Source organism: Bombina bombina, chromosome 2 (genome assembly GCF_027579735.1).
Source record: "Bombina bombina isolate aBomBom1 chromosome 2, aBomBom1.pri, whole genome shotgun sequence".
In the NCBI taxonomy this organism is placed as follows: Eukaryota; Metazoa; Chordata; class Amphibia; order Anura; family Bombinatoridae; genus Bombina; species Bombina bombina.
Genome location: NC_069500.1, coordinates 795495549 through 795522076, shown reverse-complemented (window position 1 = coordinate 795522076; position 26528 = coordinate 795495549). Strand labels below are relative to the sequence as shown.

Below are 26528 nucleotides of genomic sequence, written 5' to 3'. Positions count from 1 at the left end.
AAGCTACTTAACATTCCTTTCAAGGGGAAAACGCTGTTTGGCCCTGACTTGAAAGAGATTATCTCTGATATCACTGGGGGTAAGGGCCACGCCCTTCCTCAGGATCGGCCTTTCAAGGCAAAAAATAAACCTAATTTTCGTCCCTTTCGTAGAAACGGACCAGCCCGAGGTGCTACGTCCTCTAAGCAAGAGGGTAATACTTCTCAAGCCAAGCCAGCTTGGAGACCAATGCAAGGCTGGAACAAGGGAAAGCAGGCCAAGAAACCTGCCACTGCTACCAAGACTGCATGAAATGTTGGCCCCCGATCCGGGACCGGATCTGGTGGGGGGCAGACTCTCTCTCTTCGCTCAGGCTTGGGCAAGAGATGTTCTGGATCCTTGGGCGCTAGAAATAGTCTCCCAAGGTTATCTTCTGGAATTCAAGGGACTTCCCCCAAGGGGGAGGTTCCACAGGTCTCAGTTGTCTTCAGACCACATAAAAAGACAGGCATTCTTACATTGTGTAGAAGACCTGTTAAAAATGGGAGTGATTCATCCTGTTCCGTTAAGAGAACAAGGGATGGGGTTCTACTCCAATCTGTTCATAGTTCCCAAAAAAGAGGGAACGTTCAGACCAATCTTAGATCTCAAGATCTTAAACAAGTTTCTCAAGGTTCCATCGTTCAAGATGGAAACCATTCGAACTATTCTTCCTTCCATCCAGGAAGGTCAATTCATGACCACGGTGGATTTAAAGGATGCGTATCTACATATTCCTATCCACAAGGAACATCATCGGTTCCTAAGGTTCGCATTCCTGGACAAGCATTACCAGTTCGTGGCGCTTCCTTTCGGATTAGCCACTGCTCCAAGGATTTTCACAAAGGTACTAGGGTCCCTTCTAGCTGTGCTAAGACCAAGGGGCATTGCTGTAGTACCTTACTTGGACGACATTCTGATTCAAGCGTCGTCCCTTCCTCAAGCAAAGGCTCACACGGACATCGTCCTGGCCTTTCTCAGATCTCACGGATGGAAAGTGAACGTGGAAAAGAGTTCTCTATCTCCGTCAACAAGGGTTCCCTTCTTGGGAACAATAATAGACTCCTTAGAAATGAGGATATTTCTGACAGAGGCCAGAAAAACAAAGCTTCTAGACTCTTGTCGGATACTTCATTCCGTTCCTCTTCCTTCCATAGCTCAGTGCATGGAAGTGATCGGGTTGATGGTAGCGGCTATGGACATAGTTCCTTTTGCGCGCATTCATCTAAGACCATTACAACTGTGCATGCTCAGTCAGTGGAATGGGGATTATACAGACTTGTCTCCGAAGATACAAGTAAATCAGAGGACCAGAGACTCACTCCGTTGGTGGCTGTCCCTGGACAACCTGTCACAAGGGATGACATTCCGCAGACCAGAGTGGGTCATTGTCACGACCGACGCCAGTCTGATGGGCTGGGGCGCGGTCTGGGGATCCCTGAAAGCTCAGGGTCTTTGGTCTCGGGAAGAATCTCTTCTACCGATAAATATTCTGGAACTGAGAGCGATATTCAATGCTCTCAAGGCTTGGCCTCAGCTAGCGAGGGCCAAGTTCATACGGTTTCAATCAGACAACATGACAACTGTTGCGTACATCAACCATCAGGGGGGAACAAGGAGTTCCCTAGCGATGGAAGAAGTGACCAAAATCATTCTATGGGCGGAGTCTCACTCCTGCCACCTGTCCGCTATCCACATCCCAGGAGTGGAAAATTGGGAAGCGGATTTTCTGAGTCGTCAGACATTGCATCCGGGGGAGTGGGAACTCCATCCGGAAATCTTTGCCCAAGTCACTCAGCTGTGGGGCATTCCAGACATGGATCTGATGGCCTCTCGTCAGAACTTCAAAGTTCCTTGCTACGGGTCCAGATCCAGGGATCCCAAGGCGGCTCTAGTGGATGCACTAGTAGCACCTTGGACCTTCAAACTAGCTTATGTGTTCCCGCCGTTCCCTCTCATCCCCAGGCTGGTAGCCAGGATCAATCAGGAGAGGGCGTCGGTGATCTTGATAGCTCCTGCGTGGCCACGCAGGACTTGGTATGCAGATCTGGTGAATATGTCATCGGCTCCACCTTGGAAGCTACCTTTGAGACGAGACCTTCTTGTTCAGGGTCCGTTCGAACATCCGAACCTGGTTTCACTCCAGCTGACTGCTTGGAGATTGAACGCTTGATCTTATCGAAGCGAGGGTTCTCAGATTCTGTTATCGATACTCTTGTTCAGGCCAGAAAGCCTGTAACTAGAAAGATTTACCACAAAATTTGGAAAAAATATATCTGTTGGTGTGAATCTAAAGGATTCCCTTGGGACAAGGTTAAGATTCCTAAGATTCTATCCTTCCTTCAAGAAGGATTGGAAAAAGGATTATCTGCAAGTTCCCTGAAGGGACAGATTTCTGCCTTGTCTGTGTTACTTCACAAAAAGCTGGCAGCTGTGCCAGATGTTCAAGCCTTTGTTCAGGCTCTGGTTAGAATTAAGCCTGTTTACAAACCTTTGACTCCTCCTTGGAGTCTCAATTTAGTTCTTTCAGTTCTTCAGGGGGTTCCGTTTGAACCCTTACATTCCGTTGATATTAAGTTATTATCTTGGAAAGTTTTGTTTTTAGTTGCAATTTCTTCTGCTAGAAGAGTTTCAGAATTATCTGCTCTGCAGTGTTCTCCTCCTTATCTGGTGTTCCATGCAGATAAGGTGGTTTTACGTACTAAACCTGGTTTTCTTCCAAAAGTTGTTTCTAACAAAAACATTAACCAGGAGATTATCGTACCTTCTCTGTGTCCGAAACCAGTTTCAAAGAAGGAACGTTTGTTGCACAATTTGGATGTTGTTCGCGCTCTAAAATTCTATTTAGATGCTACAAAGGATTTTAGACAAACATCTTCCTTGTTTGTTGTTTATTCTGGTAAAAGGAGAGGTCAAAAAGCAACTTCTACCTCTCTCTCTTTTTGGATTAAAAGCATCATCAGATTGGCTTACGAGACTGCCGGACGGCAGCCTCCCGAAAGAATCACAGCTCATTCCACTAGGGCCGTGGCTTCCACATGGGCCTTCAAGAACGAGGCTTCTGTTGATCAGATATGTAGGGCAGCGACTTGGTCTTCACTGCACACTTTTACCAAATTTTACAAGTTTGATACTTTTGCTTCTTCTGAGGCTATTTTTGGGAGAAAGGTTTTGCAAGCCGTGGTGCCTTCCATTTAGGTGACCTGATTTGCTCCCTCCCTTCATCCGTGTCCTAAAGCTTTGGTATTGGTTCCCACAAGTAAGGATGACGCCGTGGACCGGACACACCTATGTTGGAGAAAACATAATTTATGTTTACCTGATAAATTACTTTCTCCAACGGTGTGTCCGGTCCACGGCCCGCCCTGGTTTTTTTAATCAGGTCTGATAATTTATTTTCTTTAACTACAGTCACCACGGTACCATATGGTTTCTCCTATGCAAATATTCCTCCTTAACGTCGGTCGAATGACTGGGGTAGGCGGAGCCTAGGAGGGATCATGTGACCAGCTTTGCTGGGCTCTTTGCCATTTCCTGTTGGGGAGGAGAATATCCCACAAGTAAGGATGACGCCGTGGACCGGACACACCGTTGGAGAAAGTAATTTATCAGGTAAACATAAATTCTGTTTTTGGATTAAAAGCATCATCAGATTGGCTTACGAGACTGCCGGACGGCAGCCTCCCGAAAGAATCACAGCTCATTCCACTAGGGCTGTGGCTTCCACATGGGCCTTCAAGAACGAGGCTTCTGTTGATCAGATATGTAGGGCAGCGACTTGGTCTTCACTGCACACTTTTACAAAATTTTACAAGTTTGATACTTTTGCTTCTTCTGAGGCTATTTTTGGGAGAAAGGTTTTGCAAGCCGTGGTGCCTTCCATTTAGGTGACCTGATTGCTCCCTCCCTTCATCCGTGTCCTAAAGCTTTGGTATTGGTTCCCACAAGTAAGGATGACGCCGTGGACCGGACACACCTATGTTGGAGAAAACAGAATTTATGTTTACCTGATAAATTACTTTCTCCAACGGTGTGTCCGGTCCACGGCCCGCCCTGGTTTTTTTAATCAGGTCTGATAATTTATTTTCTTTAACTACAGTCACCACGGTTCCATATGGTTTCTCCTATGCAAATATTCCTCCTTAACGTCGGTCGAATGACTGGGGTAGGCGGAGCCTAGGAGGGATCATGTGACCAGCTTTGCTGGGCTCTTTGCCATTTCCTGTTGGGGAAGAGAATATCCCACAAGTAAGGATGACGCCGTGGACCGGACACACCGTTGGAGAAAGTAATTTATCAGGTAAACATAAATTCTGTTTTTTAGACAAGCATTACCAATTTGTTGCTCTTCCTTTCTGGCCTAGCGACAGCTCTAGGACTCTTTTCAAAGGTTCTCGGTGTTTCCTTATTTGGATGATATCTTGGTACTTGCTCAGTCTTTTCGTTTTGCAGAATCTCATACGATTCACTTCTGTTTTCTTCAAAAACATGGTTGGAGGATAATTTTACCAAAAAAGTTCCTTGATTCCTCAGACAAGGGTCACCTTTTTTTAGGTTTCCAGATGGATTGTGTCAATGTCTGTCTCTATCAGACAAGAGACAATTTATATTGGGTTCAGCTTGTCGGAACCTTCAGTCTCTATTATTTCTTTCAGTAGCTATATGCATCGAAGTTTTAGGTCTCATGACTGCAGCATCGGACTCTATTCCCTTTGCTCATTTTCATATGAGACCTCTCCAGTTTTTTATTGCTGAATTGATGGTGCAGGGATTATTCTAGGATATCACATTTAATATCCTTGAATCCCAATATTCAACTATCTCTGACTTGGTGGTTAGCTCCCCATCGTATAGTTCTACGGGTCTCTTTGGTTCATCCAACCTGGACCGTGATCACAACAGATGCAAGTCTTTTAGGTTGGGAAGCTGTTTGGGGATCTCTGACAGCACAAGGGGTTTGGAAATCTCAAGAGGCGAGATTACCAATCAATATTTTGGAGTTCTGTGCGATTCTCAGAGCTCTTCAGTTTTGGCTTCTATTGAAGAGAGAGACGTTTATTGGTTTTCAGACAGTCAACGTCACAACTGTGGCGTATGTCAATCATCAGGGTGAGACTCAGTCCTCAGGCTATGAAAAAAGTATCCCGCATACTTGCTTGGGCAAAATCCAGCTCCTGTCTAATTTCTGCGGTCCATATCCCAGGTATAGACAATTGGGAAGCGGATTCTCTGTCGTCAAGTTTTACATCCGGAAGAGTGGTCTTCTCACCCAGATGTGTTTTTTTCAAATTGTTCAGTTGTGGGAGCTTCCAGAAATACATCTGATGGCATCTCATCTAGACAAGAAACTTCCCAGGTACCTATCCAGGTCCAGGGATCCTCAGGCGGAGGCAGTGGATGCATTGACACTTCCTTGAAGTTATCATCCTGCCTATATTTTTCCGCCTCTAGTTATTCTTCCAAGAGTGATTTTCAAAATCATCATGGAGCAATCGTTTTTGCTGCTGGTGGCTCCAGCATGGCCGTTCAGGTTTTGGTATGTGGATCTTGTTCGGATGTCCAGTTGCCAACCTTGGCCACTTCTATTAAGGTCAGACCTTATATCTCAACGTTCGTTTTTCCATCAGGATTTCAAATCATTAAATTTGATGGTTTGGAAATGGAACGCTTAGTGCTTAGTCATAGAGGTTTCTCTGACTCTGTGATTAATACTATGTTGAAGGCTCGTAAATCTGTGTCCAGAAAGATTTATTATCGAGTTTGGAAGACTTACATCTCGTGATGCTCTTCTCATAAATTCTCTTGGCATTCTTTTAGAATTCCTAGAATTTTACAGTTTTTTCAGGATGGTTTAGATAAGGGTTTGTCTGCAAGTTTCTTGAAAGGATAAATCTCTGCTCTTTCTGTTCTGTTCCACAGAAAAATTGCTATACTTCCTGATATTCATTGTTTTGTTCAGGCTTTGGTTCGTATCAGGCCTGTCATTAAATCAATCTCTTCTCCTTGGAGTCTTTGGGTTTGAAGGCTTTACAGGCTCCTCCGTTTGAGCCTATGCATTCTCTGGACATTTAATTACTTTCTTGGAAAGTATTGTTCTTTTTAGCCATCTCTTTTGCTAGAAGAGTTTCTGAATTATCTGCTCTTTCTTGTGAGTCTCCTTTTCTTATTTTTCATCAGGATAAGGCGGACTTAGTTTACATTTTTACCTAACGTTGTGAACTCTAACAACATTAGTAGAGAAATTGGTGTCCCTTCTTTGTGTCCTAATCCTAAGAATTCTCTGGAGAGATCTTTACATTCTTTGGATGTGGTAAGAGCTTTGAAATTTTATGTTGATGCTACTAAAGATTTCAGGAAGACTTCTAGTTTATTTGTTATCTTTTCTGGTTCTAGGAAAGGTCAGAAGGCTTCTGCTATTTCTTTGGCATCTTGGTTAAAGCTTTTGATTCATCATGCTTATTTGGCTCATTCTACTATGTCAGTTTTCACTTCCTGGGCTTTTAAGAATGAAGCTTCTTTTGATCAGATTTGCAAAGCAGCAACTTGGTCTTCTTTGCATATTTTTACTAAATTCTACCATTTTGATGTTTTTTTCTTCTTCAGAAGCAGTTTTTGGTAGAAAAGTACTTCAGGCAGCTGTTTCAGTTTGATTCTTCTGCTTATAATTTCAGTTTTTTTCATTATAAAGATTAAAACTTTTGGTTTGGGTTGTGGATTAATTTTTCAGCGGAATTGGCTGTCTTTATTTTTATCCCTCCCTCTCTAGTGACTCTTGCGTGGAGTTCCACATCTTGGTTATTTGCTATCCCATACATCACTAGCTCATGGACTTTTGCCAATTACATGAAAGAAAACATAATTTATGTAAGAATTTACCTGATAAATTAATTTCATATTGGCAAGAGTCCATGAGACCCACCCTTTTTATGGTGGTTATGATTTTTTTGTATAAAGCACAATTATTCCAATTCCTTGTCGATGCTTTCGCTCCTTTCTTATCACCCCACTTCATGGCTAGTCGTTAAACTGAATTGTGGGTGTGGTGGGGGGTGTATTTATAGGCATTTTGAGGTTTGGGAAACTTTGCCCCTCCTGGTAGTATTGTATATCCCATACGTCACTAGCTCATGGACTCTTGCCAATATGAAAGAAATGAATTTAGCAGGTAAATTCTTACATAAATTATGTTTTTCGAAGGTTCTCGAGCCCTTTTTTCTGTAATCAGAGAACAGGGTATTGCAGTGTTTCCTTATTTGGACGATATATTGGTACTAGCTCAGTCTTTACATTTAGCCGAATCTCAAACTAATCAACTAGTGTTGTTTCTTCAAAGACATGGTTGGAGGATCAATTTACCAAAGAGTTTCTTGATTCCTCAGACATGGGTCACCTTTTTAGGTTTCCAGATAGATTCAGTGTCCATGACTCTGTCCTTAACAGACAAGAGACGAATGAAATTGGTTTCAGCTTTTCGAAACCATCAGTCTCAATCATTCCCTTCAGTGGCTATGTGAATGGAAGTTTTAGGTCTCATGACTGCAGCATCGGACGCAATCCCCTTTGCTCATTTTCATATGAGACCTCTGCAGATTTGTATGCTGATTCAATGGTGCAGGGATTATACTCTATCACAATTGATATACTTAAATCCCAACATTCAACTCTCTCATACGATGATGGTCTAACCACCAAGTCAAATTCAGGGGGCCTCTTTTGTTCGTCCTACCTGGACTGTGATCACAACAGATGCAAGTCTTTGGGGTTCTCTGACGGCACAAGGAGTTTGGAAACCTCAAGAGGCGAGGTTACCTATCAATATTTTAGAACTCTGTGGCATGTGTCAATCATCGGGTGGGGCTCGCAGTCCCCTAGCTATGAAAGAAGTATCTTGGTTACATTCTTGGGCGGAATCCAGCTCTTGTCTAATTTCTGCGGTGCATATCCCAGGTGTAGAAATTTGGGAAGCGGATTATCTCAGCCGTCAGACTTTACATCTGGGTGAGTGGTGTCTCCATCCAGATGTATTTTGTCAGATTGTACAGATGTGGGGTCTTCCAGAAATAGATCTGATTGCTTCTCATCTGAACAAGAAACTTCCCAGGTACCTATCCAGGTCCAGGGATCATCAGGCGGAGATGGTGGATGCTTTAGCTTTTCCTTGGTTTTACCAACCTGCTTATATCTTTCCGCCTCTAGTTATTCTTCCAAGAGTGATCTCCAAGATCTTAATGGAACAATCGTATGTGTTTCTGGTAGCAATTTGGTTTTGAAGACGTTGCAGGCTCCTCCTTTTAAGCCTATGCATTCTTTGTATATTAAACTACTTTCTTGGAAAGTGTTTCTTTTGGCTATCTCTTCAGCTAGAAGAGTTTCCGAAATGTCTGCTCTCTTGTGAGTCTCCTTTTCTGATTTTTCATCAGGATACGGCTGTTTTGCGGACTTAGTTTAAATTTCTTCCTAAGGTTGTGAATGAAGCTTCAGTTGATCAGATTTGCAAATGTATTTGCTTCTTCTGAAGCAGTCTTTGGTAGAAAAGTTCTTCAGGCAGCTGTTTCAGTTTGATTCTTCTGCTAATGGTTTGTTTTTTTCTTTCAATTTATGAAAAAAAATGTAATTTGTTGTGGATTTAATTTTTTCAACAGAAAATGGCTGTTTTTATTTTATCCCTCCCTTTCTAGTGACTCTTCTGTGGACCTCCATATCTTGGGTATTTTTATCCCATACGTCACTAGCTCATGGCCAATTACATGAAAGAAAACATAATTTATCTAAGAACTTACCTGATAAATTCATTTCTTTCATATTGGCAAGAGTCCATGAGACCCACCCTTTTTCTGGTGGTTATGATTTTTGTATCAAAGCACAATTATATTTCCAGTTCCCCTTTTTTTTTTTTTTTTTTTGTATGCTTTGTTTACTCCTTTTTCTATCACCCCACTACTTGGCTATTCATTAAACTAAATTGTGGGTGTGGTGAGGGGTGTATTTATAGGCATTTTGAGGTTTGGGAAACTTTGCCCCTCCTGGTAGGATTGTATACCCCATACGTCACTAGCTCATGGACTCTTGGCAATATGAAAGAAATGAATTTATCAGGTAAGTTCTTACATAAATTATGTTTTTTAGGTGTCATCTGTCAGAGGTCATCCGAGTCTGGCATACCTGTTGCTGTACCTGCCCTGCAGCTGAATTCACAGGTAAGTGCTTTTGCCTTCTAGGTTAGGATATAGCACTCAGGAGGTTAACCCTTCAGGTGGAGTTTGTTAGATTTGTCTATCCCTTTAATTTGGGAATAGCTTTATGGGCAGTTAGGAACCATGGCTTTTAAACTTGCCTTTTAATTCATGGCGACACTGATTTTGAAAGAGGATTCTCTTTATTATTTGGGACTTTTTGGCTGTCTTTATTATGGGTGGCTGAGGCTTGCTACGGACCGATAGGGATTTATTTGGTTTTATGGAATCCCTATTTTTAAGTGCAGTTTATGCACGCTTTATTTGAGCGTGTCACACTTTGAATTTTGTTGTGATCACATGACCGCTGAGCGTGTACTTGCGGCTTGATTTATTTTGCAGCCGGGTGTTTGGTTAGTGGTCAGCATTGTTTGCTTTTAGAATGGTTCAGATTTTGATTCTGTTTTTCTGAACGGTCTGCTGGAGATCCAGATTGTCCTAAGGACTTCATAGTGTGGAGTTTTGTTTCCTGGTCTCTTGTGGGGGTGAGTTACTCCAGCGCTGCTGGGGAATAGAGATGCCTTTTTTATTATTACAATATTCTTAAAGGGGCCCTTTTTATTTATAGATATATATATATATATATATATAGATATATATATATATATATATATATATATATATATATATATATATATATATATATATATATATATATATAGTATTATTATTTTATTTTTATGATAACTGGCATATGGGATCATATGCCCTGTATAGGGAGAAACGCGTTGATGTTGCAACCTACAGACATTGCATATCCATTCTGTAGTCGAAGCTACAGTATTTAATCTATTATTCAGAACTGTGACGCTTGTGGCCCCTGGTTGTAAAAGTTTGGAGCAATCTTCTAAAAAACTAGCACGATCTAACGAGCCAGCACGAACCAACTTTATATTGGTGCTTATCTGTGCTCTGAATACTGCCAATTCGGTTTGAAGCGATGTCACTGACCTCTTTATTGGAAACATCGTTCACCTATTCCACGACCTGCACTTTCCACATAACATCCTTAAAGAGTACCCTGCGTGCTTTTAAGGCACTAAAGAGCGGATACTCTGTTCTGTGGAATACGGCAGCTACAGTTTCAAGCTGATCGGATAAGGACCAATCAAATTGCTTATCCAGGACGACGCCCTTAAAGGTGACGTCACCCCGCCACGGCGGTAATTTCATTCACAGGAACAACAGAGTTACACACTACTTGGGGGTAAGCCTGCAGCTTCTGCTTACAAACTTTTTTATTTATCCGGATTTGCTAATATGTTGTTTTTATTAAACCGTGGCATAGCCATATTAATTCACACATACAATTAGCATTGATTCATTATATTTATCACTTATATCACTTCATTATCACTGTTTAGATAATTTATACTGACTTTAATAGAATTCGTCATTGTCACGTTAAATATCTTATTTTCATATAAAATATTTCACTAGTATTTCATGGTTTGCACAGTTCTAGACATATCTCTAGACATTTGTATTGATTTATATTTTCCACATTTTTATTAGTCATTGCTTCATCCACCTTTAGCTATAGCGTTCCTGTCAATTTACTTTTGCATTTACTGTTTGAACCTATGATAGGGACTCCTATGTGTTTCAGGAGTTTGGTGGCCTCACCCTGCGCTCATTATACACTTTTTTTGGTTTGAGTCATCTTTATCTCAGGATGATGTTGTCCAAGTTATGCTTCCACTTTCTCCTCAAGTCACCAGCAGTGCCCTGTGGTTTCTCGCAGTCAGTTCTTGGGGGTGTTCAATCACCAGGTGATTTTACTGCGCAAATAACTTCTGCAGTCTCTGCAGCTCTCAATGCTTTTGCTATTGCAGGGAAAAGGAAAATAAAGACTAAGAACACTTCTAAGTTAAGTAGTTCACAGGTCACTAAGGATGCCTTAGTTTGTCTCGGGTATCTGAGGAGGATCACTCCTCGGTCGCTTCTGAGTGAGATTTCGAACTGACTCTGCTGTTGCGAGTACAGTGGACTCAGAGGAAATTTATATTCAATTAAAGCTTTAACACCTCCGTTTACTCTTGAAGGAGGTTGTTTCCTGTTGCTGACTCTGTGCGAGATCTTTGGCACACTTTCCCTAAGGTAGAGGGCACCATTTCTACTTTAGCCAAGAGGACTACTATTCCTCTTGAGGATAGTACATCTTTTAAGGACCCTATGGATAGGAAACTGGAGGGCTATTTAAGAAAGATGTTTCTTTACCAGGGTCTACAATGGCAGCCACTTGCTAGTATTGCTTCAGTTACTTGTGCGGTTTCCTATTGGTGTAACTCCTTTTCAGATCTGTTATCGGAGAAGACTATGATAGAGGAGATCCAGGATAGAATTAATGCCTTAAAGTTGGCTAATTCCTTTATCTGTGATGCCAGCATGCAGGTGGTGCGCTTGGAGCCAAAGATTTCTAATTTTGCTGTTCTTTCTCGTAGAGTTCTATGGTTAAATACTTGGTCTGCGGATGTGACTTCCTAGTCTAAGCTTTTGTCTTTACCTTTTAAGGGTAAGACTTTATTTGGTCCTGGTCTGGCTGAGATTATCTCCACTGTTACTGGTGGAAAGGGAGAAATCTTGTCCTCCCGTGGGCAGATTTCTTCTCTCAAGATTACCTGTAAACCCAGAGAAGAGAGGCTTTCTTAAACTGCGTAAAGGATCTTGTTTCTCTGGGAGTAATTGTCCCAGTTCCTTGGTCGGAACAGGGCCTGGGATTCTATTCCAACCTGTTTGTGGTTCCCAAAAAGGAGGGAACTTTTCGACTCATTTTGGACCTCGAGTCAACAAATTTCTCAAGGTTCCATCCTTCAAAATGGAGACTCTCCATTCTATTTGGTTCAGGAGGGTCAATTCATGACTACCATAGACTTAAAGGATGGATACCTTCATGTTCCTATTCACAGGGAACATTTTCAATTCCTAAGGTTTGCTTTTCTGGACAAACACTTCCAATTTGTAGCTCTTCCTTATGGCCTTGCCATGGCTCCCCAAATTTTTACAAAGATTCTAGGAGCTCTTTTGGCAGTGGTCAGATCTCAGGGAATTGCGGTGGCTCTGTACCTGGACGCTATCTTGGTTCAGGCGCCCGCTTTTCATTTAGCAAGATTCCATACGGATTCTCTGTTAATTCTACGTTCCCACGGCTGGAAGTTAACTCTAGGAAAGAGTTCCTTGGTGCCTAGTACAAGGGTATGCTTTCTGGGCACGGTCATAGACCCGATCTCCATGAAAAAAGTCATTGGTTTAATTGTGGCTTCCATGGACATTATTCAGTTTGCTCATTTCCATCTGAGACCTACAGTTATGCATGCTCAGACAATGGAACGGAGACCACTCATATCTTTGAGGATAGTTCTAGACACCCAGACGAGAGAGTCTGTCTTGGTGGATCTCCCAGGATCACCTGTCCCAGGGCACGTTTTCTGAGACCATCTTGAGAGATTGTGACAATGGGTGCCAGTCTGTTGGGCTGGGGAACAGTTTGGGGTTCCTTAAGAGCTCAGGGTCTTTGGAGTCGGGAGGAGTCTTCCCTTCCTATATATATCCTAGAGTTGAGAGCAATCTTCAATGCTCTGACAGCTTGGCCTCAACTGAATTTGGTCTGGTTTATCAGATTTCAATCGTACAATGTCACTTTGGTGGCGTATTTCAACCACCAGGGGGAACTCTAAATTCCTTAGCTATGAAGGAGCTGACTCGCATTCTTCAGTGGCGGAGTATCACAATTGTCACCTTTCTGCCATCCACATCCCAGGGGTGGACAACTGGGAAGTGGATTTTCTGAGCAAGCAGAGTTTTCACCCAGGGGAGTGGGCCCTTCATCCGGCGCTATTCTCAATGATAACCCTCAGGTGCAGAGTTTTGGAGTTAGATCGGATGGCGTCTCGTCTAAACGCCAAGCTTCGAAAGTACAGATCAAGAGATCCGCGAGCAGCTCTGATCGAGGCTCTGGCAGTTCCTTGGGACTTCGGTCTTGCCTACCCGTTTCCTCCATTTGCCCTTCTTCCTCGGGTGGTAGCTCATATCAAACAGGAGCGGGTGTCGGTGATTCTAATCGTCCTGGCCTCGCAGAATTTGGTTTGCGGATTTGGTGCGAATGTCGTCCCAACCCCCTTGAAAGTTGCCTTTGAGGAGGGACCTTCTAATTCAGGGTCCCTTCCTTCATCCAAATCTAGATTCTCTGAAGCTGACTGCTTGGAGATTGAACGCTTAGTCTTGTCTAGGCGTGTTTTTTCTGAGAATGTTATTGATAGCATGATTCAGACTCGTAAGCCAGTTACTTACCGGATTTACCATAGAGTATGGCGTAAATACCTTTATTGGTATGAATCTAAGGGTTTATCTTGTAATTGGGTGAAGGTTTCCCGTATTCTGTCCTTTCTTCAGGAAGGTCTAGAGAAGGAATTATCAGTCAGTACTCTGAAGGGTCAGATCTCTGCTTTGTCGATTATTTTGCATAGGATTCTGGCAGATCTGCCAGATGTTCAATCCTTTGTTCAGGAATTGGTCAGAATCAAGCCTGTATTTGTCTGTTGCTCCTCCTTGGATCCTTAATTTGGTCCTTAAGGTCCTACAGAGGGATCCGTTTGAGCCTATGTTGTTATCTTGGAAGGTTTTATTTCTCCTCTCTATTTCTTCTGCTCGCAGAGTTCCCGACCTTTCGGCTCTGCAGTGTGATTTCTTATCTTTCATGCGGATAAGGCAGTTCTCCGTTCTAGGTTGGGTTTTCTCCCTAAGGTTGTATCAGATCGCAATATCAATCAGAAAATAATTGTTCCTCCTTTTTGTCCTAATCCTCCTCCTCTGAAGGAACGTCTGTTGCATAACCTGGATTTTGTGCGTTCTCTGATTTTCTATCTGCAGGCAACTAGAGATTTTAAGCAGTCTTCTGCTCTGTTCGTTATTTTCTCTGGTAAGCGTAAGGGTCAGAAGGCCACTTCTACTATTTCTTTCTGGTTAAAAAGTGTTATTCGGTTTGCTTATGAGACAGCTGGACAACAGCCTCCTGAGAGAATTGCGGCTCATTCCACTAGGGCTGTCTCTTCTTCATGTGCTTTCAAAAATTAAGCTTCTGTGGAGCAAGTTTGCAATTCAGCTACCTGGTTTTGCATACTTTTCCAAGTTTTATAGATTCAATGTTTTTGCCTCAGCTGAGGCATCCTTTGGGAGGAAAGTTCTTCAAGCGGTGTGGTGTCTTCTGTTTAGGTCCACCTGTCTTTTTTTCCCTCCCTTCCATTCTGTGTCCTTTAGCTTGGGTATTGGTTCCCACTAGTAATTAAATGGATTTGTGGACTCTTCATGCCATTGGAAAGGAAACAAAATTTATGCTTACCTGATAAATTATTTTCTTTCCTGGCATGGAAAGTCCATGACCCACCCTTGATTTAATTTAAGATGGCTTTTTGCATATTTTTTCAAACATCGAGCACCTCTTTTCCTTTGTGTCATCTTCTCTTTCCCTATTACTTCGGCTGAATGATTGGGGGTTTATGGAAGGTGGGAGTGATACTTAAAGGGACATGAAACCCATTTTTTTTCTTTCATGATTCAGATAGAGAATACAATTTTAAACACCTTTCCAATTTACTTCTATTATTTAATTTGCTTCCTTCTCTCGTTATCCTTTGCTGAAAGGTTTATCTAGGTAGACTCAGGAGCAGCAAAGAACCTAGGTTCTAGCTGCGGATTGGTGGCTGCATATATATATACTGATTGTCATTGGCTCACCCATGTGTTCAGTTAGAAACCAGTAGTGCATTGCTGCTCCTTCAACAAATGATACCAAGATAATGAAACACATTGAATAGAAGTAAATTAGAAAGTTGCTTAAAATTGTATTTCCTATCTGAATCGTGAAAAAAAATTTTGGGGTTTCATCTCCCTTTAACAGCTCTGCTAGGGTGTTCTTTGCCTCTACCTAGTGGCCAGGAGATGAATTCCCACTAGTAATTGAATGGATTCATGGACCCCATGCCAGGAAAGAAAATAATTTTTTCAGGTAACAATACATTTTGTTTTTTCAACAACGGATACCTCTGATTACCTTGTGTCTAAGCCTCTACCTTGTATCTAAGCCTCTGCAGACTGCCCCCTCATTTCAGTTCTTTTGACAGACTTGCATTTTAGCCAATCATTGCTGACTACTCGGTAACTCCATGGGCGTGAGCACAATGTTATCTATATGGCACACATGAACTAACGCCCTCTAGTTATAAAAAATGTCAATGCATTCAGGTTAGAGGTGGCCTTCGGGCTAAGAAATTGGCATATGAGCCTACCTAGGTTTAGCTTTCGACCAAGAATACCAAGAGAACAAACCAAAATTGATGATAAAAAGTAACCTGGAAAGTTGTTTAAAATTACATGTCCTATCTGAATCATGAAAGTTTATTTTTGTCTAGACTGTCCCTTTAAGTGACAGTGTACTTGTTTACATACACATAATCCATTGATTTAACCAATTGTAAGGGAATAAACCGCTTTCTAGGTTCTCATGGGGGGGGGGCTTATCTATGCCAAAACGTTATATTTAGGTTATAAAACTTTCTCTGCAGGGGTCTTGTCTACTTGCATTAATTTGTTTGACTATTTTATGCATCTCTGTTTTTAACTATGAGTCAGTCGATGTGGACCCTCCTTGTACTCAGTGCCACAAAATGTGGTAGGGCATTACAAATGCATAATATGTGTTAATTTTGTACCTGCTGAGATAATTGGTTCTTTTTAAAGGTCATTAAATAATATTATGAAGTGTTCTAAAGTACAGTATTTTTTTCTTTTAGGGTGCTCGGTTTATGACTACTGCCATGTATGATGCACGTGAAGCCATCATCCCTGGTTCTGTTTATGATCGCAGCGGTCAAGGTAAAACTAAATTCCAGTCAGTTTTTTTTTTTTCTTCTTTTGTTTCCACTTTGTAACCAGTAAGAGTGTGTAGGTTTTACTAATGTGTGGTTACCGATTTTGTGTTCACATTGAAAGTTCCCATTCATTCTGTACCTGGTTACAACTACAAGAACAAACACAAGACTATCCGATTCAAATATTGTTTTAATTAAACCACCTTGCGCAATAATAAAATCATTCTTACAAAAATGGAGTGTTGAATAGGCATAGTATAAATGTAGAAAACACGTCCCCAAAGGCACCGATAGTCCAACAAGCATCTAAGCCAGACATCTTCCTAAATGCTCCAGGCTGTGTTTTGTCAGTTGGTCAAAATGCATTGAAGCTTTTAGGTCCTTTCAGGCCGCCTTAGTGAGCAGAGGGACATTTGAACTACACAGAGTGCCCCTGTTTACACTCCATTTTTGTAAATAGGATTTTATTACTGTACAATACAATGCACTTTGCTTAAAACTACATTTATTACCACGTCCTCTTTACATGTATTTGAGATGTATAGTTTTTTTTGTTTAAAGGACCACTAAATGCTGTAGAATTACATAATTAAGAAGTACAATAACACTCTAAATGTCACAAAACAGTAGATTTTATTATTTTCCTAAGACATGGAGAGTCCACAACATCATTCCAATTACTAGTGGGATATTAAACTCCTGGCCAGCAGGAGGAGGCAAACAGTACCCCAGCAAAGCTGTTAAGTGTAACTTCCCTTAACCATAATCCCCAATCATTCTCTTTGCCTCTGTCAATAAAGGTTTTGCAAAGTCGGTGTCTGAAAATAAATTGTCCTTTTATGGGTATTTTTCCCTGCAAGCAAGGACTGGTTTCTAGCTGTGTCCACGTCAATCTCTTGAGTAAGAGTAGTGGTGACTTTTTAGCAGTTCGAAGGCGGCGAGGTAGTCCTTACTTTACTTCTAACAATTTTTCTTCCCTTTTGTTGAAAGCCAGGGTTGGTGACTCTGATCTTTCTCTTACTACAGGTCCATGACAGGGAGCACAGTACCTGCCACACCTATGTAGCTCCTTTTTGCCCTGCAGCCGGATCCACGGGTAAAAAAGGACAGCACTCAAGAGGTTAAACCTCCAGTGGATCTCATTATGGGACAGAGTTATCCTACTGTCATGGGGTACAGTATTGGGGCAGATTTTTATTGGGTCAAATGGGACAAAAATTAGTTGGCACTTTAGGTATGAGGATGAGACTTAATTTCCTTTAATTCTTGGCAGTATATGTGGCTTATTAATGTTATATTGCAATATATTTAGGAGCTATTTCTTATCGTTGCTGGTTTTAGATTCTCACCAGCAGAGAGAGCTAACGGTTTTATTAACTTATATAGCCGTGAGAACAAGCGGCTTTTAAAAGCTTATGCAGCAGTTTGTTTGTTTTTCGCGCCAGGCGCAGTTTCTATTCTTGGCCGCTCAAGTGTCCTCAGCACTAACGGTTTTATGGAGCAGACTTTTGTGAGCTCAGAAAGCCGGTCTGCAATTTAAAGAGAGGTGTCGGATTTATTTGCCGATTGTACTATCTTCAGTGGCTCTGGATAGTTCACCTGACAGTTCAGACTTCTGCTTGCTAGTGGGATTTCTCTTGTAAGGTGTATCCAGTCCACGGATCATCCATTACTTGTGGGATATTCTCCTTCCCAACTGGAAGTTGCAAGAGGATCACCCACAGCAGAGCTGCTATATAGCTCCTCCCCTAACTGCCATATCCAGTCATTCTCTTGCAACTCTCAACAAGCATGGAGGTAGTAAGAGGAAAGTGGTGTAACGTAGTTTGTTTTTTACTGCAATCAAAAGTTTATTTTAAATGGTACCGGAGTTGTACTATTTTGTCCCAGGCAGAAAATAGAAGAAGAATCTGCCTGTGATTTCTATGATCTTAGCAAGTAGTAACTAAGATCCATTGCTGTTCTCACACATGACTGAAGAGAGAGGTAACTTCAGCGGGGGAATGGCGTGCAGCTTATCCTGCTATGAGGTATGTGCAGTTAAATTTTTTTCTAGAAGATGTGTATGCTAGAAAATGCTGCTGATACCAGATTTATGTAAGGTAAGCCTGAATACAGTGATTTAATAGCGACTGGTATCATGCTTACTTTCTGAGGTAATACTCTTATAGATTTGCAATATAAAACATTTGCTGGCATGTTTAAACGTTTTTATATATACTTTGGTGATAAAACTTTATTGGGGCCTAGTTTTTTTCCACATGGCTGGCTTAAATTTGCCTAGAAACAGTTTCCTGAGGCTTTCTACTGTTACTATGAGTGGGAGGAGCCTAATTTATAGCTTTTTTGCGCAGTAACTTTTACAGACTGAGACATCCAGCTTCCTCCAGGAGTCCCCTGAATGCTATAGGACCTCTCTCAAGGGCTCTTAGGCTTTCCAAAATCGTTTGTTGGGGAAGGTAGGCCCACAGCAAGGCTGTGGCAGTTTGGTGTGCTGTTAAAAAAAAGTCTATTGTTTTTTTTATCTGTTTTTTTAACTAAGGGGTTAATCATTCATTTGCAAGTGGGTGCAATTCTCTGTTAGCTTATTATACACACTGTAAAAATTTCGTTTGATTTACTGCTTTTTTTCAAAGGATGCGTATCTTCACATTCCGATACACAAAGATCATCATCGGTTTCTCAGGTTTGCCTTCCTAGACAGGCATTACCAGTTTGTAGCTCTTCCATTTGGGTTAGCTACAGCCCCAAGAATCTTTACGAAGGTTCTGGGGTCACTTCTGGCGGTCCTAAGGCCGCGGGGCATAGCAGTGGCCCCTTATTTAGACGACATTCTGATACAGGCGTCAAATTTCAAAATTGCCAAGTCTCATACGGACATAGTTCTGGCATTTCTGAGGTCGCATGGGTGGAAAGTGAACGAAGAAAAGAGTTCTCTATCCCCTCTCACAAGAGTATCCTTTCTGGGAACTCTAATAGATTCTGTAGAAATGAGGATTTACCTGACAGAGACCAGGTTATCAAAACTTCTAAATTCCTGCAGTGTTCTTTATTCCACTCCTCGCCCTTCGGTGGCTCAGTGTATGGAAGTAATCGGCTTTATGGTAGCGGCAATGGACATAGTGCCGTTCGCCCCCCTACATCTCAGACCGCTGCAACTCTGCATGCTCAGCCAGTGGAATAGGGATTACACAGATTTGTCCCCTCTACTAAATCTGGATCAAAAGACCAGGGATTCTCTTCTCTGGTGGCTATCTCGGGTCCATCTGTCCAAAGGTATGACCTTTCGCAGGCCAGATTGGACAATTGTAATGACAGATGCCAGCCTTCTAGGCTGGGGGGCAGTCTAGAACTCCCTGAAGGCTCAGGGATCGTGGACTCAGGAGGAGACACTCCTTCCGATAAACATTCTGGAACTAAGAGCGATAATCAATGCTCTTCAGGCTTGGCCTCAGCTAGCGACAATGAGGTTCATAAGATTTCCGTCGGACAACATCACGACTGTGGCTTACATCAACCATCAAGGGGGAACAAGGAGTTCCCTAGCGATGTTAGAAGTCTCAAAGATAATTCGCTGGGCAGAGATTCACTCTTGCCAGCTATCCATATCCCAGGTGTAGAGAACTGGGAGGCGGATTTTCTAAGTCGACAGACTTTTCACCCGGGGGAGTGGGAACTCCATCCGGAGGTGTTTGCACAATTGATTCATCGTTGGGGCAAACAAGAACAAGATTTCATGGCGTCTCGCCAGAACGCCAAACTTCCTTGTTACGGATCCAGTTCCAGGGACCCCAAGGCAACGCTGATAGATGCTCTAGCAGTGCCTTGGTCCTTCAACCTGGCTTATGTGTTTCCACCGTTTCCTCTGCTCCCTCGTCTGATTGCCAAAATCAAGCAGGAGAGAGCATCGGTGATCTTGATAGCGCCTGCGTGGCCACGCAGGACTTGGTATGCAGATCTGGTGGACATGTCATCCTTTCCACCATGGACTCTGCCGCTGAGACAGGACCTTCTACTTCAAGGTCCTTTCAACCATCCAAATCTAATTTCTCTGAGGCTGACTGCCTGGAGATTGAACGCTTCATTTTATCAAAGCGTGGTTTCTCCGAGTCAGTCATTGACACCTTAATTCAGGCTCGAAAGCCTGTCACCAGGAAAATCTAACATAAGATAGGGACAGATTTCTTCTCTGTCTATTCATTTGCACAAGCGTCTGGCGGATGTTCCAGACGTTCAGGCATTTTGTCAGGCTTTAGTTAGAATCAAGCCTGTGTTTAAACCTGTTGCTCCGCCTTGGAGCTTAAATTTGGTTCTTAAAGTTCTTCAGGGGGTTCCGTTTGAACCTCTTCATTGCATAGATATCAAACTCTTATCTTGGAAAGTTCTTTGTTTGGTAGCTATTTCCTCGGCTCGTAGAGTTTCCGAGTTATCTGCCTTACAATGTGATTCCCCTTATCTGATCTTCCATGCAGATAAGGTAGTTCTGCGTACCAGACCTGGGTTTTTACCTAAGGTGGTATCTAATAAGAATATCAATCAGGAGATTGTTGTTCCATCATTGTGTCCTAATCCTTCTTCAAAGAAGGAACATCTATTACACAATCTTGACATGGTTCGTGCTTTAAAGTATTATTTACAAGCTACTAAGGATTTTCGTCAAACATCCGCTTTGTTTGTTGTCTACTCTGGACAGAGGAGAGGCCAAAAGGCTTCGGCAACTTTTTTTTTTTTTTTTGGCTAAGGAGTATAATACGCTTAGCTTATGAGACTGCTGGCCAGCAGCCTCCTGAAAGGATTACAGCTCATTCTACTAGAGCTGTGGCTTCCACATGGGCCTTTAAAAATGAGGCTTCTGTTGAACAGATTTGAAAGGCGGCGACTTGGTCTTCGCTTCATAACTTTTCAAAATTCTATAAATTTTATACTTTTGCTTCTTCGGAGGCTATTTTTGGGAGAGAGGTTTTACAGGCAGTGGTACCTTCCGTTTAAGTACCTGCCTTGTCCCTCCCTTCATCCGTGTACTTTAACTTTGGTATTGGTATCCCACAAGTAATGGATGATCCGTGGACTGGATACACCTTACAAGAGAAAACATAATTTCTTTCATGTAATTAGCAAGAGTCCATGAGCTAGTGACGTATGGGATATACATTCCTACCAGGAGGGGCAAAGTTTCCCAAACCTCAAAATGCCTATAAATACACCCCTCACCACACCCACAATTCAGTTTTACAAACTTTGCCTCCGATGGAGGTGGTGAAGTAAGTTTGTGCTAGATTCTACGTTGATATGCGCTCCGCAGCAAGTTGGAGCCCGGTTTTCCTCTCAGCGTGCAGTGAATGTCAGAGGGATGTGAGGAGAGTATTGCCTATTTGAATGCAGTGATCTCCTTCTACGGGGTCTATTTCATAGGTTCTCTGTTATCGGTCGTAGAGATTCATCTCTTACCTCCCTTTTCAGATCGTCGATATACTCTTATATATACCATTACCTCTGCTGATTCTCGTTTCAGTACTGGTTTGGCTTTCTACAAACATGTAGATGAGTGTCCTGGGGTAAGTAAATCTTATTTTCTGTGACACTCTAAGCTATGGTTGGGCACTTTGTTTATAAAGTTCTAATTATATGTATTCAAACATTTATTTGCCTTGACTCAGAATGTTCAACTTTCCTTATTTTTCAGACAGTCAGTTTCATATTTGGGATAATGCATTTGATTTAATCATTTTTTCTTACCTTCAAAAATTTGACTCTTTCCCTGTGGGCTGTTAGGCTCGCGGGGGCTGAAAATGCTTCATTTTATTGCGTCATTCTTGGCGCTGACTTTTTTGGCGCAAAAATTCTTTTTCCGTTTCCGGCGTCATACGTGTCGCCGGAAGTTGCGTCATTTTTTGACGTTATTTTGCGCCAAAAATGTCGGCGTTCCGGATGTGGCGTCATTTTTGGCGCCAAAAGCATTTAGGCGCCAAATAATGTGGGCGTCTTATTTGGCGCGAAAAAATATGGGCGTCGCTTTTGTCTCCACATTATTTAAGTCTCATTTTTCATTGCTTCTGGTTGCTAGAAGCTTGTTCTTTGGCATTTTTTCCCATTCCTGAAACTGTCATTTAAGGAATTTGATCAATTTTGCTTTATATATATGTTTTTTTTTCTCTTACATATTGCAAGATGTCCCACGTTGCATCTGAGTCAGAAGATACTACAGGAAAATCGCTGTCTAGTGCTGGATCTACCAAAGCTAAGTGTATCTGCTGTAAACTTTTGGTAGCTATTCCTCCAGCTGTTGTTTGTATTGATTGTCATGACAAACTTGTTAAAGCAGATAATATTTCCTTTAGTAAAGTACCATTGCCTGTTGCAGTTCCTTCAACATCTAAGGTGCAGAATGTTCCTGATAACATAAGAGATTTTGTTTCTGAATCCATAAAGAAGGCTATGTCTGTTATTTCTCCTTCTAGTAAACGTAAAAAATCTTTTAAAACTTCTCTCCCTACAGATGAATTTTTAAATGAACATCATCATTCTGATGACTCTTCTGGTTCAGAGGATTCTGTCTCAGAGGTTGATGCTGATAAATCTTCATATTTATTTAAAATGGAATTTATTCGTTCTTTACTTAAAGAAGTACTAATTGCTTTAGAAATAGAGGATTCTGGTCCTCTTGATACTAATTCTAAACGTTTGGATAAGGTATTTAAAGCTCCTGTGGTTATTCCAGAAGTTTTTCCTGTTCCTAATGCTATTTCTGCAGTAATTTCCAAAGAATGGGATAAATTGGGTAATTCATTTACTCCTTCTAAACGTTTTAAGCAATTATATCCTGTGCCGTCTGACAGATTAGAATTTTGGGACAAAATCCCTAAAGTTGATGGGGCTATTTCTACCCTTGCTAAACGTACTACTATTCCTACGTCAGATGGTACTTCGTTTAAGGATCCTTTAGACAGGAAAATTGAATCCTTTCTAAGAAAAGCTTATCTGTGTTCAGGTAATCTTCTTAGACCTGCTATATCTTTGGCTGATGTTGCTGCAGCTTCAACTTTTTGGTTGGAAACTTTAGCGCAACAAGTAACACATCATGATTCTCATGATATTATTATTCTTCTTCAGCATGCTAATAATTTTATCTGTGATGCCATTTTTGATATTATCAGAGTTGATGTCAGGTTTATGTCTCTAGCTATTTTAGCTAGAAGAGCTTTATGGCTTAAAACTTGGAATGCTGATATGGCTTCTAAATCAACTCTACTTTCTATTTCTTTCCAGGGTAACAAATTATTTGGTTCTCAGTTGGATTCTATTATTTCAACTGTTACTGGTGGGAAAGGAACTTTTTTACCACAGGATAAAAAATCTAAAGGTAAAAATAGGGCTAATAATCGTTTTCGTTCCTTTCGTTTCAACAAAGAACAAAAGCCTGATCCTTCATCCTCAGGAGCAGTTTCAGTTTGGAAACCATCTCCAGTCTGGAATAAATCCAAGCCAGCTAGAAAGGCAAAGCCTGCTTCTAAGTCCACGTGAAGGTGCGGCCCTCATTCCAGCTCAGCTGGTAGGGGGCAGGTTACGTTTTTTCAAGGAAATTTGGATCAATTCTGTTCACAATCTTTGGATTCAGAACATTGTTTCAGAAGGGTACAGAATTGGTTTCAAGATGAGACCTCCTGCAAAGAGATTTTTTCTTTCCCGTGTCCCAGTAAATCCAGTAAAAGCTCAAGCATTTCTGAATTGTGTTTCAGATCTAGAGTTGACTGGAGTAATTATGCCAGTTCCAGTTCCGGAACAGGGGATGGGGTTTTATTAAAATCTCTTCATTGTACCAAAGAAGGAGAATTCCTTCAGACCAGTTCTGGATCTAAAAATATTGAATCGTTATGTAAGGATACCAACGTTCAAGATGGTAACTGTAAGGACTATCTTGCCTTTTGTTCAGCAAGGGAATTATATGTCCACAATAGATTTACAGGATGCATATCTGCATATTCCGATTCATCCAGATCATTATCAGTTCCTGAGATTCTCTTTTCTGGACAAGCGTTACCAGTTTGTGGCTCTGCCGTTTGGCCTAGCTACAGCTCCAAGAATTTTTACAAAGGTTCTCGGTGCCCTTCTGTCTGTAATCAGAGAACAGGGTATTGTGGTATTTCCTTATTTGGACGATATCTTGGTACTTGCTCAGTCTTTACATTTAGCAGAATCTCATACGAATCGACTTGTGTTGTTTCTTCAAGATCATGGTTGGAGGATCAATTTACCAAAAAGTTCATTGATTCCTCAGACAAGGGTAACCTTTCTGGGTTTCCAGATGGATTCAGTGTCCATGACTCTGTCTTTAACAGACAAGAGACGTCTAAAATTGATTGCAGCTTGTCGAAACCTTCAGTCACAATCATTCCCTTCGGTAGCCTTATGCATGGAAATTCTAGGTCTTATGACTGCTGCATCGGACGCGATCCCCTTTGCTCGTTTTCACATGCGACCTCTTCAGCTCTGTATGCTGAATCAATGGTGCAAGGATTACACGAAGATATCTCAATTAATATCTTTAAAACCGATTGTTCGACACTCTCTAACATGGTGGACAGATCACCATCGTTTAATTCAGGGGGCTTCTTTTGTGCTTCCGACCTGGACTGTAATTTCAACAGATGCAAGTCTCACAGGTTGGGGAGCTGTGTGGGGATCTCTGACGGCACAAGGAGTTTGGGAATCTCAGGAGGTGAGATTACCGATCAATATTTTGGAACTACGTGCAATTTTCAGAGCTCTTCAGTTTTGGCCTCTTCTAAAGAGAGAATCGTTCATTTGTTTTCAGACAGACAATGTCACAACTGTGGCATACATCAATCATCAAGGAGGGACTCACAGTCCTCTGGCTATGAAAGAAGTATCTCGAATTTTGGTTTGGGCGGAATCCAGCTCCTGTCTAATCTCTGCGGTTCATATCCCAGGTATAGACAATTGGGAAGCGGATTATCTCAGTCGCCAAACGTTGCATCCGGGCGAATGGTCTCTTCACCCAGAGGTATTTCTTCAGATTGTTCAAATGTGGGAACTTCCAGAAATAGATCTGATGGCGTCCCATCTAAACAAGAAACTTCCCAGGTATCTGTCCAGATCCCGGGATCCTCAGGCGGAGGCAGTGGATGCATTATCACTTCCTTGGAAGTATCATCCTGCCTATATCTTTCCGCCTCTAGTTCTTCTTCCAAGAGTAATCTCCAAGATTCTGAAGGAATGCTCGTTTGTTCTGCTGGTAGCTCCGGCATGGCCTCACAGGTTTTGGTATGCGGATCTTGTCCGGATGGCCTCTTGCCAACCGTGGACTCTTCCGTTAAGACCAGACCTTCTGTCACAAGGTCCTTTTTTCCATCAGGATCTGAAATCCTTAAATTTAAAGGTATGGAGATTGAACGCTTGATTCTTAGTCAAAGAGGTTTCTCTGACTCTGTGATTAATACTATGTTACAGGCTCGTAAATCTGTATCTAGAGAGATATATTATAGAGTCTGGAAGACTTATATTTCTTGGTGTCTTTCTCATCATTTTTCTTGGCATTCTTTTAGAATACCGAGAATTTTACAGTTTCTTCAGGATGGTTTAGATAAGGGTTTGTCCGCAAGTTCTTTGAAAGGACAAATCTGCTCTTTCTGTTCTTTTTCACAGAAAGATTGCTATTCTTCCTGATATTCAGTTTTGTACAAGCTTTGGTTTGTATAAAACCTGTCATTAAGTCAATTTCTCCTCCTTGGAGTTTGAATTTGGTTCTGGGAGCTCTTCAAGCTCCTCCGTTTGAACCTATGCATTCATTGGACATTAAATTACTTTCTTGGAAAGTTTTGTTCCTTTTGGCCATCTCTTCTGCCAGAAGAGTTTCTGGATTATCTGCTCTTTCTTGTGAGTCTCCTTTTCTGATTTTTCATCAGGATAAGGCGGTGTTGCGAACTTCTTTTGAATTTTTACCTAAAGTTGTGAATTCCAACAACATTAGTAGAGAAATTGTGGTTCCTTCATTATGTCCTAATCCTAAGAATTCTAAGGAGAAATCGTTGCATTCTTTGGATGTTGTTAGAGCTTTGAAATATTATGTTGAAGCTACTAAATCTTTCCGTAAGACTTCTAGTCTATTTGTTATCTTTTCCGGTTCTAGAAAAGGCCAGAAAGCTTCTGCCATTTCTTTGGCATCTTGGTTGAAATCTTTAATTCATCTTGCCTATGTTGAGTCGGGTAAAACTCCGCCTCAGAGAATTACAGCTCATTCTACTAGGTCAGTTTCTACTTCCTGGGCGTTTAGGAATGAAGCTTCGGTTGACCAGATTTGCAAAGCAGCAACTTGGTCCTCTTTGCATACTTTTACTAAATTCTACCATTTTGATGTATTTTCTTCTTCTGAAGCAGTTTTTGGTAGAAAAGT

General features: G+C 41.6%; 1 protein-coding gene across 1 annotated transcript in view; it reads left to right on the top strand.

Moving 5' to 3' along the window:
• Positions 1 to 26528, top strand: part of UPF1 (UPF1 RNA helicase and ATPase) — a 526107-nt gene that overhangs the window by 403623 nt on the left and 95956 nt on the right. Inside the window, 1 exon segment of the mRNA XM_053700065.1 lies at positions 16040 to 16121. Within this exon segment, the coding sequence (XP_053556040.1) occupies positions 16040 to 16121 (82 nt within the window).